Source organism: Labeo rohita, chromosome 3, assembly GCF_022985175.1.
Source record: "Labeo rohita strain BAU-BD-2019 chromosome 3, IGBB_LRoh.1.0, whole genome shotgun sequence".
NCBI lineage: Eukaryota > Metazoa > Chordata > Actinopteri > Cypriniformes > Cyprinidae > Labeo > Labeo rohita.
The window spans coordinates 48861961-48877222 of record NC_066871.1 but is presented as its reverse complement, the minus strand read 5'-3'; the positions used below and the strand labels follow the sequence as shown (position 1 = coordinate 48877222).

Here is a 15262-nt window from a genome sequence, read left to right as displayed (position 1 = left end):
TGTGTGGATGGCAGTGGTGAGGTGGCTGGGTTTTTGTGTGGTGGGTTGATCACTTTATTTTTTAGTTATTTTTTTAGATTTGCTGTGTGATTGCTGTGAGCTTGACTGCTGTGAGAACACTCCTGCTCCTGTACCATCTCTGTTTTCACTTTCTAGTTAACCTGTGGCCATCTGTGGTTGGTTTTCTTTTTTGTTATTTTTATTTATTTCTTTTGATGTTTATTTTTTTTTTTTCATGTGGGTATTTGCATTAAAGATCAGTGATGTGATGTTTTAATATTTTTGATGTGTCTGAATAAAAATGTACTTGTTGACAAAAGCCACCCCATGGCCCCTTTCGCCTAGTTATTATTCACTTCTTCAGGTCATTCTATCACAAAAAGAAAAAAAGAATCACTCACTGTTCTTGACTGAATCACTTATTAACTGTAATAAAAATCATCTTTAATGTATACAGTGAAGATTTTGCAGTGTTTTATTTGAACATTTATTACTTAATGAAATGAAAAAAAAAAAAAAAACCTCAAATTATTCTACACTTTGTGTGTTGTAATGAGAGGATTCGTGACCAAGCAACATTCAGCACTGTGCAAAAACTTATAAGCCGTGAGTGGAAAAAAGATTCTATTTTTAAAAAATATTATTTCATTTGTATTTTTGATTAATATATTTATAATACTTGAAGTGTTTACTTGCCTTGAGCTTGAGAATGTTTTACTTACATTAGTTGATTAGTTTTTTTCTGTATTGAAATTATTATTATTTAAACATGGTGGCAGTTTCTAGCTTGAAAGAAAAATAATTTTTCTAACATCTTTGCAGCAAGAGTTTTTATGGGTCCAAAACCACCTTGGGTGTGCATGATTTTTTAATAATTAAATGGCCCATCATCAATTATTCCTTATATAATGTAATTTATTGTAATTAATAACTATAAATGCATTCAAAAATAAAACAGGTGTGAGTTGGCTGTGACTTATGGAAAGTATAGGTAGGGCTTTATACACAGTGTGTGTCATTGTAAAGACTATAGGTTTATCCCTCACAACCTCACAGCCACAGACAGCCACAATCAGAAATAAAAGAGGTGCATTTTCTGCTCTTAAGGTTCCATTCACCAAGATACCTACTCCTTTACCCCCACCCTTGAATTTATACATTTACTACATCGATGAATAAAGTCAAGTCCCACCCTATAATTTTTCACCTTCTAAAACCTGTTTCACTCTAAAATATGTCACATTACATAGGTCAGCCATAACTTCTGTTACATGACTATAAGTTTGTTAAGCAGAGCATGGACACTTATGAGCTGTTGTGAAATCAAAAATCAAAATGGCAAGATCCACTAGAGGTTTGCTTTTCTTACATTTCAACTGACATTGCGTTTTCCCAAACTCAGTCCTGGTCCTTGGTTTAGCTCCAACTTGCCTCAACACACCTGCCAGGGGGTTTCTAGTATGCCTAGTAAGAGCTTGATTAGCTGGTTCAGGTGTGTTTAATTGGGGCTGGAGCTAAAATCTGTAGGACACCTCACTCCAGGACCGAGTTTGGGTACCCCTGGGTTAAAACAATGTTAAGATACTGACAAACAGTAGTGTTTCCTTGGACTCAGACTTGACTCGGACTCGGCCCTTTGGGACTCGGACTTGAGTCCGACTCTGCCTATTTTGGACTCGGACTCGTCTCGGACTCAACTGTTTAAAGACTGGGACTCGACTCTGACTCGACTTAGGTGGACTCAAACCCAACACTATTAATTAGGCTATTTAAGTTAAATATATTTCATGTATTCATTCATTTTATATATAGACTATGATTTAATAAAAACAGATTTTGTTATTTTTAGTTATTTTTTAGTTATTTAGTTATTTTAACTTTTTTGTTGCTTGTCTACACTCGTCCGCCGCATTCTTTCTCTTCTCCGACCCCGCAGACTCTGTTAGCTTAACGTCAGTGGCACCAATCCAAGTGTTTCCAGGAGTTATTCGTTCAATTTCTCCTTGTTGAGAGTTTGGTGTCGCACATAGATTACACCTGATTATGCATTCTTATTATTTTCTCTGATGAAATGAATAAAACGGGAGTGTGTCCATCTCACACATGCAGAATCCGTCTCGGCAGTCATCTTAACCATCGAATTCCAGCAACAAGAAATAGACATTTCACACGCAGATTTTTTTCTCTTGTGCTGTTTTGCGGTGTTGGTAAATTCACCATTTAATTTTGAGTTAAAATATGTTGTCGTAACTTACTTACTGAGATTGTAACGAGTAATAGTATTACCCAAATTTCATTAGTAATGCATTATATTACTGCGTTACAGCAAAAAGTAATATACTACTGTAATATTATTACTTTTGTAATGCGTTACTCCCGACACTGATGCTTAGTACACATGGAGTCAGTCAGTCAGGTAACTTAACTTGTTTGTTGTCGTCTTCTAAATAATGCCACGAATGGGGCTTGAGGAAGTGACATCGCCTGCGTCTGTGCAGTGTGATCTGATGCAGCCCACTTCAGAAATACTGTGAAATAATAATAATAATAACGCGACTAAACAAAACGAAATAACGTTATAACATTTCGTTTCTTCTCGTTTTGGTCAACGAAAATGAAGAGACATTTTAGCATAGTTTTTATTTTGTAAACCACATTTAGTCTCGTTTTTATTCGTCAACAATATTGCATTATACATTTAATTACAGTCATCGTCACATGATCAGCATTTACAATAGGTGTGTTCGACTTCATCTACGGCTACAGACGGCGATCAACGAGAGTAGCCGAGAGCAGTCGGGGGGCGGAGTTGAAAACGGAGGCGTGAAGTCGGACACTTTCTGCTCTCGTTAGTGACGCTCTTGCGGTGTTTGCATGCACTCTCACAGATGAAGTGAATTAAATGCAATATTTATCAAATACACAGACTTTTCAAAAGTGTTTTCATGAGCAACAGAAATACGTTTCATATACTGCTTAATACAGCGCCATCTGGACTTTGAAGATGTTAGAATGAACCCAAAACACACGTGATCATTGTCATGCGGTGAATCTGGCCAATCGTGAAACAGCCATGTGGTCATCAGAGCTCTAAAGAAACTGCGCCGGCTGAGTCAGTCGCTGCTCTCGAATCGCTATCGTGGCACTTTGATGCCACACGTGACAGTCACGAGGCGTCGGCGCCGTCTCAAGTCGGACAAAATTTCTAACCGGCATACACTGCTTCAAGTCAGAATTTGATCGAGCTGCGCAGCACCACGTTAAGTCGAACACACTTGTTGTGTCTCGTCTCGTTTTCGTCACGTGATAAAGGTTTGTTGATGACGATATTTAGTCATAATTTTCGCTGACAAAATCAACACTACATCGCAGTGCAACAAATAACTAACAATAATGACAAAACAACAACAAAAAGTTAAAATTAAATCAGCAAACCAATAATCATATAACAGTCACTGCATAATTTATTCATGCTGCAGTGCATGCTGGGAACTCACAAAGCCTTAACATTTCAACAATATGAAATTCTTTGTTTACATAAAAGTGTTTGACTGGTTAGAACAACATTTGGGGGTGTTTCGTGAACTGGAAAATATGCATTTGCACACACACTGTGAACACACACCCAGAGCAGTGGGCAGCCATTTTTGTTGTAACACCTGGGGATAAACTGGGGTTTGGTGCCCAGAACACAAAGAAAACAAAACACAATCATAAGGTTTGAGAGGATAAAAAAGTATGTGTGTGTTGCTTTGACCAATTTAGACATGGAGAAAGACAGAATTATACTTTCACTGGCATATTTTAAAGAATCTTTATCTCTGTGTGCCGTTGTCTTGGTCTGCAGTTAAGCTTCATGAAAATCATTACATGACAGACACAGATGTAGTTGTGTAAACGTAGTTGTGTTTGATGTTTAATAATCAGTTGACACTTAGAAAAACTGGCAGATTCAATAGTAATAAAATATTTATCTTCACCTATAGCTTGCACAATGATGGACAATAAATTTCACCATACATATACATGTTTAACATGGGCTGTTTTATTATTGACAAATAAAATGTAATATTACAAACAGTTGCTCAAACAATTCACATACCAAATGATCAATGTGTGATATTCTGATAAACACTTACATCATCATGTAGCTTTGACTGTTCTCATAATTAGTACAAGCTGGCAGTTAATTAACCACTCGTAACAATTGGGGCCAGTTGTTCAAAAAGCTTAATCTGGATCAGAATGGATTTGGAAATCCTATTTCGCTATCCAGGATCAATGAATCAGATCCTGGAAAAAATTGGACTGGATGACAATAATCCAGATACACACTTTTTCAGATGACCAAATCTGGATTACTAGTGCACTTCTGCTGGGATCAGTATCATCAAAATTTTTGGATCAAAGGCATCACAATCTTACTAAAACGTTTTGAACAACTTGAACAGATGATTTGATCCCCATCAAAACCAATATTGGATTTTGTAATCTAATCCAAATTCATATTGTTTTTTTTTTTTTTTATTTGATTCAATCCGATATCTGAAATCCAACCAGATTACTATTAAACAGCCAGCCCTTGATGATTTAATGAGAATAAAACTGTCCTCCATTTTTTTTTTTCTTTTTTTACTTTGTGCAAGCCTGCAAAGCCTGAATTAATGATACTTATAAAGACACAAGACACAAAGACACACAGACAGGTACTGTACAAAAAAACAAACAAACAAAAAAAAAAATAACAACCAGAATAATCAATAACAACTAATGAATCAGAGCTTGTTTGCTAAAATGTAAAGGACACTGAAAGTATTTATAATGGCACTGAACAAAACCATTAAGAGTCAATTATATAATATGTGGTTTTGTATAATTATTTGTCTGATTTGTGATGGTTCTTGTTCACAGAGGCATAAAGTTGACTGCAGTTTTCCTGAGCTCCAGCTTCTGCTCCTCTGATGGAAGCGTAAGTCACTTTATCATCACAGCGAACCTGAATCAACATCACAGTTACTGTTTTAACACACAACTATTACAGCATGTTGTTTGAGCTCAATTCAAGACACATTTAGAAGAACAGCATATAATAAAACCGATATAGGTCATGTTGAGGAAGTGTTTGCTCACCTTGTTCTTTTTGGCTCGGTTTTTCATGTTCACGGTAACTTCAGTATAAGTTACATCTGTCTGCTCCTAAACATCAATGAAAATAAGTTATTAAAGGCCCATCCATCACTACTGTGTGAAGCAGAATAATTATTTATCTCAGGAGCTGCAAATGTTAAAGTAAAGTATGTGTAAAACATACAGGTTTAGTGAAAATCTATTATACAGACATGAGGTTAGGATGAGGGATCCTACTGTAACATGACAGGAAAATTACCACAGTAACTGTCAAATATTCACAGATATGAAATATACACACATTGCTGAAGATGAAACATTGTTCACTGGACACAGGATGAATAGAAATGTTCATTGTGTCACTGGTTCCATTATATTTATTTATATCTGTGAGCTTTAGAGCAGAAACAGTAGAAATACAGTAACTTGTCCTGATCTGATGTGACTAATAAGAGTGTGATATTTCAGAGTCAGTCGTCTGTGGAGCTCATGGACACTAACAGCTCATGATCAACCTACAAAACTCACCACAGAGTCATCAGTCGCTCTTCTGACACCTGAAAAATAATGCCATGGGAATAGTTATGATCAAACACACAAACCAATTGATTTATAAAAGAGTCTAACAGAATTCTAGTGCTGCAGAATAGAAACATTATTTGTGTTAACTCATTGATTTCTCATTTGATCTGTAAATACTTTGTCAGATGTTTTGGTCTTTTTACCAGAATATGATAAAATTCTAAAAAACTTACCAACTCTTTTCTTCCGAATCAGCCAAAGAATCAGAGCAGGAAGGAGAACAGCGAATAAAGCGCCGACCACAATCACAATCACTGAGATGATACACAGGCAGACATTCAACATTACTGTGTTTAACAATATGTAGAAAAGCATCAAACTACAAATAAAATAGTAAATTTAAGAGCATAATTATCCTTATTTAACATGAAAAAGACAAAAAAAAAAAAAAAAAAAAAAGTTCAGAGGATTCATGAGGATTCAATACACTTGATTCTAGTGTGAATTACAGACCTTGATTCAGAGACATTGGTGCGGTGTTTGGATTCAGTGCTGTAGTTGATGTTACAACTAAAACAAAACAGAAATAGGAAAATCATACTTTAGTGCATGAAGATTTCTGGAACTTTCTTCTATGGTCCCTGGACGCAACCAGGAAGCCTCCAGAAACCTTCCACCTGCAGTAGTAAGCACCTTATACAGGACTGAGCCCCCTCCACCAGGCGGTGACATGTCCTGGAAATGGTGCAGGTGTTCTTCCTAAGGGTAGAACCCACAGGGTTGCGGCATCAAATCTGTGCTATACCTCCTCCAAGGAGGCCTGGATAGGCACCTTTCTGCTTCTACACCAAGGTCCATGTACAGCTACTGTGACTTGGTAGAAGGCAGATCGGTGGGGCACGATTTGTTATCAGATTCCTTAGAGGTACCCGGAAGTTGAACCCTCCCTGGTTGCACCACATTCCCTCTTGATCTGTCTTTGGTCCTTCTGGCCTACAGTAAGATCTGTTGAGCCCCTTCAGTCAGTTGGTTCTGTGCCCTCTCCATGGAGACGGCCTCCCCGATTGCGCTCACCTCTGTTAAGAGCGGGAAATCTTCAAGCCCTCTCCGTCAACATTCAGTGATCTCCCACTGGCTTGTGGATGCAATCTGTACGGCCTACCAGGCCAGAGGCTTGCCCTGCCCACTGGGAGTGAGAACCCACTCGACCAGGGGCATCGCTGCCTCGGCAGCTCTTGCGAATGAGGCCTCGTTAACAGACATCTACAGAGCTGCAGGTTGGGCTACACCTAATACACTCACCAGATTTACAACCTGCGCATGAAACCAGTATCTGCTAGAGTCTTGAACGCAAGCCCTTTGACTCAGCACTCTGGTTTGGTGTAGTGCTTGCTTAAGCGCTTCCCCTCACGACGATTATGCTTCTCTAGTTTCAGTAGGTTTCCTGGCGTGAATCCTGAACATCCTCTCCATCACTTGGCATTTCTGGTCATAGCTGGGTTTAGCGGAGGAACTCACTACAAATATCCAACACAAGGTAAGATTACTTGCTATCTCTTGGTTGGATTTGTGCCCCATATGTAGTGGCTCATCATGTGGCCCCATGTGTATAATTTCCACCTATAACTCTCTGTGGTGTGGTGTTTCCCCTGAGACCTGCCTGTCTCTAGGTTCTGAGTTTGGTAGTCCCTCTAGGGTGGGGCCCACCTCAGGTCCCTTCACTAATGATATTCACTTTATACTTTATTCTGGACCACCTCTGAGTGAGTTGAAACGCTTCGACTGCCCTATTTATACCCGGATGTCCGGGGCGTGGCCAGCTATGCAAATCTGTACACCCAATTTCATTGGCCTTTTCTTAAACTATCAGAGGTGTTTGGGCTCCCAAGGGCGACTCCTAGAGTCGTACACTTGACACAACGTCTCCGTTCCCTCCATCAGGGAACGAGGGTTACCGTACGTAACTAAGACGTTTCCACAAATCCCTTCACCTGACTGGGATGTTCTCTTTTACTTTGGATGGCAAGGGCAGTGACTATAACATTGAGCAAATTTTGCAGTATTAAACACGTATTTATACCGATTTCAACAGGCTCTGAAAAATCTTCAAAAAGAACACAAAGAATGACATTCTCAGCTGCCATAGTCGCAACTCTTGCATCATCAGAACAGAGTTCAGAAAAAAACATTTTGCATTGTTTTGTCGGAGTGAACGCAGCCCAGGTTTTGTAGTCCCGGGTCACATATTTACATCAACTTTTATGTTGACTTCCTGTGTTGGAAAGTTAATGACTAAGGTCCACAAAATTAATGACTGTTTGATAAGCTAGACATCGTAAGACTGTGTGGTCACAATTATGAAAATGGGCTATTGATATAAACATTTACATGAACAATATTATATCATGCGTTACAAATGCACATTTGAGCGTCTTCTTTTCCTTTTAATGGCGGTTGCAAACCCCCTTAAAGTTCCAAACTGGACAGGCTTAGGAAAGCCAATACTGATCGGTTAAATAAATAGTCATATCAGGGCATCGGGCATTACTAGTTATGATTATTTTGAGAGTTACATCAAACAATAAAACGTTATGCTCATGACTCATAATCTGACAGATCTGATGTGATGATTAAACCAGTTTGTGAGAAAAACTAATGTGTGAAAATGATGATGAATCTGATGTGTTATGGGTTGATACTGAGGAAGATTTTATTAACCATAAATTAACAGAATCATGTACTAATTATTTTACTATTTTAAATATAAGGAATCATGTACAAAATTGTTTTACCTTATAGTTACCTTATAGTTCTATTATTCATTTAACTGTGCTGCACAAGCATGTCTCTTGTTTTTTTTTTTTTTTAGGGCCCCACTAGCAGAGCTATGTCTCATTTTATTTTAGAGGCCCACTAAGAGGCCATGATAAGGAGGAACATCTGGACCCCCAGATAATTCGATGTGACAGGTATGCGTGAAAAGCCTCCTATATATCCACCTTATTTTTCTCATAAGAGTGGTGCATTTGTAAATTTTTTGTGTCTGACTTCCAGTCTCATCCACTTTCAGCTATTTTTAGCTGCACAAAAAGCTTGTTTTGCTGCTTGATATTGCAAACTGGTTATCTTATCTTCTTATCTGATTATTTTAATTATGAACACATTGGTTTGTAGTGCAAACAGTTTTACCGTTTACTGCACTTCGATATTCTTCTCGTTATTTTCCTATGGCAGATTATGAACCGGACGTCTAACACATTACCAGAAAACAGCTTACTTCCGCATTGAAAAAAAAGGTGGATACCTTTCTCTGGTTATGGCCAAATGAGTTCTCTATAGAAAACTTGGCTTGATTGTTTCAGCAATAAAGTCTAGCTTTTGGTATCAAAACCCGAGTCTTAAGAGTATTTCTTCAACGGGGAAAGAGGGAATAACATTACATGACATGCAGTTTGTGTTTCATTATCAGTGTTTACAGTGGCAGTTGTTGAGAAGAGACGTGTTACAGGGCTGGGTGGTTACTTTATGGCAAATTTTGTATACACCTAAGAGTGATGAAGAATCATTAATGAAGAAGAAAATGGAGAGTGGGATGTGTTAGATGTTAAATAGAGTTATTAAGTACAATGAATAACTCATTTCAGTGCTGGCACTGACTGACACACAGCTGAAGCACATACAGAACACATCTCTCTCAAACAGCACACAATCACAAATTTACATCTCTTTCATGTCTTATTGCACTTGAACAGTCAAATACACACAAAATTACATAAAAAACCTGACGCGTTGTTTATTCACATAAACACAGTCGGTTATGTGTTAAATGTGCAATCAGTCTTAAAGGCACAAAAGTCTAATAAACCTGCTGATGTATGTGTCACTTTTGGATCTTTAATAAAAATCAATTTACCTTTGATTCATACAGTGAAGACTATGTAGTGTTTTAGTTATACACTTGATTATTCAATTTCTGTCTATGTTAAATAAATCTGAAAAAAAAAAGTTTATTTAATTTGTGTTTTTGTTCCATTGTCTTAGTAATTTGCATATTTGTTATCATTTTTAATAATAATGAAAAAAATGGAGTTTCTATTTACGCACAGTGCAAGTAGCCCACCTTGTCGGCAGAAGCTATTTACATTAACTCCACCCACCAACGTGTAATTGTGCTAGTCAGCACTAAAAAAGTGTAGGTGTGTCATGAATCTGGTCGGTGACCTTCGGTCCGCTCACCACCAGATGTTGCTCTCGCTCTGTCACTTCACACAGACTGTTACACTACACCCCGGACTACGTATCCTGTCACCCATCGCGCTGATTGCATCAACACCTGTGGCCAATCAGGTGCCCTATATAAACCCCGGACTTTCCCCCTGTTACTCAAGGAGTATTGTGGTGTTTTCATTGTTGTTTCGTGTACGTTCCCTAGTTCCCTAGGTCCCGAGTTCCCTGTGTTTAGCTTTCTCGCCTGGCCATTTCGTCTCGTCTGTCTCGCCGCCTGCCTTTTGGACTCTTGCTCATTTGTTTGGACCACCCCTTTTCCTTTCCCCCCTTCGTATTACGTTCGCCACGGATCGACCCACGCCTGCTTCTCGGACTATTCTTGTGTCTCGCTCCGTATATACCTGTTTGCTGTTGTCTACTCTGCCTGTACAACCATGTCTTTGTCTCGCCCAATGAATAAAAGCTTGCGTATGGATCTGCTTGCCTCTCGTCTCACTCCCACCGTTACAAGGTGATAAGGCATGTGCTGCGGTTTTCTTGTTGTGATCACCTTTAACCGACCTTTTTTCTCCCTTTTCAAATCTCAAACCACTTTGGAAAGGCATTTATTTTCAATAAAAATAAATAATAAATAATCAATAAAATAAATAAATAATAAATAATCAAAAAAATAAATAATCAAAAAGTTCGGGTAGGGTTAGGGTGAGCGTAGGGAGGGCTTTATTGTCCCAATACAGTTGCATCAATTTAATAATTTGAATTAAAATGATAATTTACACTCAATAGGTTATTATTGCATACTGTTTTATAATGTACTAAAATACTGAGGTTTATATAATCACCACTATTTGGAATAAGTATTATAAATAGCAGACATCCCTGTTATTTGAACATACAGTGGTATAAACAGAATCTATAGCTATTTGCACTTAGTGTACATAGCATATTGCTAAGAAAATTGTTACGGTATGTGGCAGTAGCGAAGCACACAACGCAGGAGTAATCAAAATAACAGTCTTTAATTCCAATTTAAACTCAAAGACTTGGAGCATAACCAGGAGAATGAAACCACAAACACATTAACTCAAACTAATACAGGACAAAGGAACTCAGGAGAACACAGGACTTAAATGATAAGAGACCAACGAGATAATTAAAAAGACACAGGTGAACATAATGACATAATCAGGCAACACAGGAAAAAGCTAGGTCAAGGAAAAATGGAAATTAAAAATCAAACACAAAATTACTAGAGACCACAACAATAATCAAAAGGTGAACTTTTCATAATAAGGACAATAACACCCATGGACAAAAATATAAGACAAACTGAATTTATTTGAGTGGATACAGCATATATTACAATATTACATACATTCAATTCATTTAACAAAAATTTTAAAAATAAAAAATGATTTAATTCAATGTAATGATTAAAAATTTTAATTCAAGTGTATTCAACTGTTCTCTGTAATCTGAGTCGTAATGGGCTGCTGTTCACCGGGGGAACTGTGAATGTCAGGCCGTCACCTCATGTTTCACTCATAGTTGAAATATATTATGACTGAATCCATAACCTTCCCATAAACAAACAGTACTGACATTAGAGAAGACACTTTCACAACAAAATAAGTTAAATTCAATATTATAATGAATATATATATATATATATATATATATATATATATATATATATATATATATATAATATTATGCAAGAAAAATTACATTTCCATCATGCAAAACTCATTTAACAGACTGAAATCTCATTCTTGTATGTTGCACTGCATACAATAATATTATTTACAGCACAGTAAAGAGTTTATAAATAAAATAAAATGTTTACAAACCTTTATTTCACTGAAGAAGTGCACCAATTAGGCAGCACTGAGAACAGGCCCCTCCTGTAGAGGATGAAAAAGCCTGTGCTCTGACCGTAATTCAACAGCTGTGTTGAAGTAATTGCGCGTTGAGTTGTTTCGTCTTGGCAAAAACTACCCAACACTGGAAAAAACAACCCAGCATATGAGCCAATAGGCTCAACACAGCGGTTGGGTAGAAAAAAAATAAAATAACCCAGCATTTTTAGAGTGTACAATCCAGAATTAAGATGCCTGAAGTAGAGAAACTTAAGAAAATTGGACAAAGACTCTGAAGGTAAAAAAAAAAAAAAACAGTAACAAAAACAAAAAAAAAAGTTCTCTCTCGTGTATGTTTTTTTTTTTTATACCTGACAATGTTATGTTATAAAATGAACATGTTATTAAAATGAAACATTTAGTTTTAGTAGAGCTTAGTCAATGTTTTTTTCAGACTGATGCTCTTTGTTTAAAGTGTTACAATCACAAAACCAGCTAATCATACTGACTTCAGTTAAAATCTGCAGCTAACAGATCATATGCAGTGAACAAATAAAACACTGTTTATCATTGCATTAACATCAGCCCTTCCATGTTCACTGCATTAAACAACAAACACCATCGTCATCATCTACAACCAAACCACGAGCTCCACCCTTCAGCACAATGAAAACCACAAAACTTCAACATAACACAAACTCCTCAAAACACCAGAAACAACATTTGAACATTAAACACAAACAGGTCTTTACCTTTACTCAAAAATGCAAAATATAACATGTAATTTTCATCACTTTATTTAATTAAAACAACTCTTTCAGTTTAATTTAAAAGATTACGTGCATTTTTTTAAATAACACGGACAAGAGAGGATTCAGTAAAACTGACAACAGTAAAACAATATTATTATTATTTTTTGACTGTACCTCGTGTAGAAGTTACTGCTGTTGTTGTAGTTGATTTTGTGATGTGGACTGGAATCACTGCTGTCACTGAATCAGCTTGAGCTGTAAAGATGAATATTAGCTCTTATTAATCATAGAAATTGACAATCATATTTTATTTAGTTGACAAACAAGATAACTCTAGCATTATGCACTGCAAAACACTGATGTGAGAAAGACAGTGATGATGTACCTGTAGTTTTGTGTGTGTTTGTAGTCGAGGGATCCTGAGAGTTTGTGATGTGGACTGGAATCACTGCTGTCGTTGTTTTATCTTGAGCTGTAAACATGAACGTTAGTTCAGAGTTTCTCTTTTGTCAGACTGAAAGAAGCTTTTGTTCCTTCATTTGTTCTGATTCAATGATACTAATAGTCCTTAGAGTTACTGACATTATGAGGACTTAAAATGATTGATGAGATTGTTTTCTCACCTGAACTCTTGACAGTATATGTGACTGAGGTCTTGACTTGATTTCTGTGAGTAACTTCACATCTCCACTCTCTGTTGTCATCTTCATTCAGGAGTGTTGTAGTCACAGTGATGATACAGTGTCCTGGAGCTGATATCTGATATCTGGAGTCTGATATTGTCAGTTTAACACCAGCCTGATTCACCCAGAACAGCTGAATTCCCTCAGAACGGATCCAATCATCGCAAGAGACTCCAGTATATGAATACAACTGACAGTAGAGAGTCACAGAGCTGCCTGCACTGATCTCAGTCTGTGAGGATGATGAAGAGACTGAAACACAAAATAACACACAAATCACATACTCTTCAATCATCATGGGAGTTTAAACCAATAATTTTTAAATTGATCATATAATCATAAAATTACCATGAAGAACATGCAGATAAACATGTGCATCAGCTCCTTGTTGTTTGTCATTCACATATTGTCGGCAGTTGTAAAATCCATAATCTTCTTTTATGACGTTGTTGATGTTCAGAGAGCAGTCAGACCCCAGACTCAGTCTCTCATGTCTCTCGATGTCTTTCTTCTTTACTCCTAAATTGATCAGTTCAGCTGTTGCTGAATGACTGTTATAGATCCATGTAGTTGATTTGCAGCCATGAAGAGCATTATTACAGGGCAGACGGACATTTTCACCAGAATTGATGAACACATCATCCACTCCACTGGTACCTGAAACACAAGTATGTTTGATATTTTAATAATAAAACATAAATAAATAAATAAATAAATAAACACACTCTTAAAATGAAAATAATTCAGCATCAGATGTTTGAGTGTGAATCTGTCTAGTTTTAGTGCATCAGTAATAATCCAGTATGTTCTTTATGTAACACAAGAATAAACTGATCATGTTGAAATGAACTCTTTCCCAGACTAAACCCACTAAATGTCTGTAGAGAAAACAGAGATTTGTTTACCTGTGAGAAGTGAAGAGAGAATGATCAGTCCCAGCAGACACAAATGACACTTATCAGCCATTTTCTCTTTCTGTCAGTCTTCCTCTTCATTATATGCTCACAACTCTTTCTTTAAATACTATCAGCTCTTCCTGTGTTTGTTCACTTCCTCTGATCTGATTGGCTGAGTGTTTATTTGACTGACACTATATCACTGCATGATGGACGAGTGTTGAATCAGCATCATATTCTGACTGATCTTCACACTGTTACTGCTGATATTTGCTCTGAATCTCACCTGAACCACGAGACTCATGATTGCTGTTTTCAGAAAAGCATTGACACAAAAAAGAAAATTAAATCACAATTAATATAATTAGTTTGTTGTGTTTCTGCAAATGATTATGACAAAAGTGATTATGGAATCATCATTTAGTCAAACAAACTGTCTTTATGAAGTTTTACAGTGATCTTTTGCATCTATTTCAGAGTCAAGGCTTTCTTATAATGCTGAAATGGTTAATTTGTCATTCTACACTTTTGAAACTAAAATATCATATTAATTATAGCAGTTGTCATGTTTCAGAGCAGTGATCTCACTGTTGAGTTTAACCGCAGTAGAGCAGAGATCATCTCTGAACCCAGAATAAACTGAAGGTTTGTGAAATGACACTTCCTCTTTTCTCTTCAAATGAGCTGCTAACAATGGCATTACTTCAACCTGTTTAAGAAACATAAATTAAACCTAGTTTTAATTCAATTAACCAAACAAAGTAGTTATTAACATTATTGTTAATAACATTATTAACATTCATTTGAATTGTATGAAATTCTATTTTAATCCCCTAAGACCTTTAAAGAAACAAAGAGTCATATGTTAGTTGGTAGCATGTTTTAATGCAGATCTCAATTTAATGCATTAATTGAATAATTTAGTTATGAAAATGATTAACACATTTAACCTGTATAGATCATCTTATATATTCATACAGTTAATTGGTGACAAACATGATGCAGAATAACTCACTGTGTGATGGAGCCTATAGAATGCAGTTATATGACCCTAAAATTAAAGAGATTGGGGCAAAAATGGCCCTGTATGACTTTTTTTCCTCATATCTATCTATCTATCTATCTATCTATCTATATATATATATAGAGAGAGAGAGAGAGAGAGAGAGAGAATTTGTCACACATAAACTTTTATG

At 36.6% G+C, this 15262-nt stretch overlaps 1 protein-coding gene across 1 annotated transcript in view; it reads right to left on the bottom strand.

Moving 5' to 3' along the window:
• The window catches only part of LOC127162780 (uncharacterized), a 187107-nt gene extending 172971 nt beyond the window's left edge, over positions 1-14136 (bottom strand). The window contains exons 1-4 of the mRNA XM_051105626.1: positions 14076-14136; positions 13519-13827; positions 13111-13422; positions 12662-12742 (exon numbers count right to left, since the gene is read on the bottom strand). Of these exons, the coding sequence (XP_050961583.1) occupies positions 12662-12742; positions 13111-13422; positions 13519-13827; positions 14076-14136 (763 nt within the window). The remainder of the gene's footprint in view (positions 1-12661; positions 12743-13110; positions 13423-13518; positions 13828-14075) is intronic.
• Positions 14137-15262: the final 1126 nt, after the last annotated feature.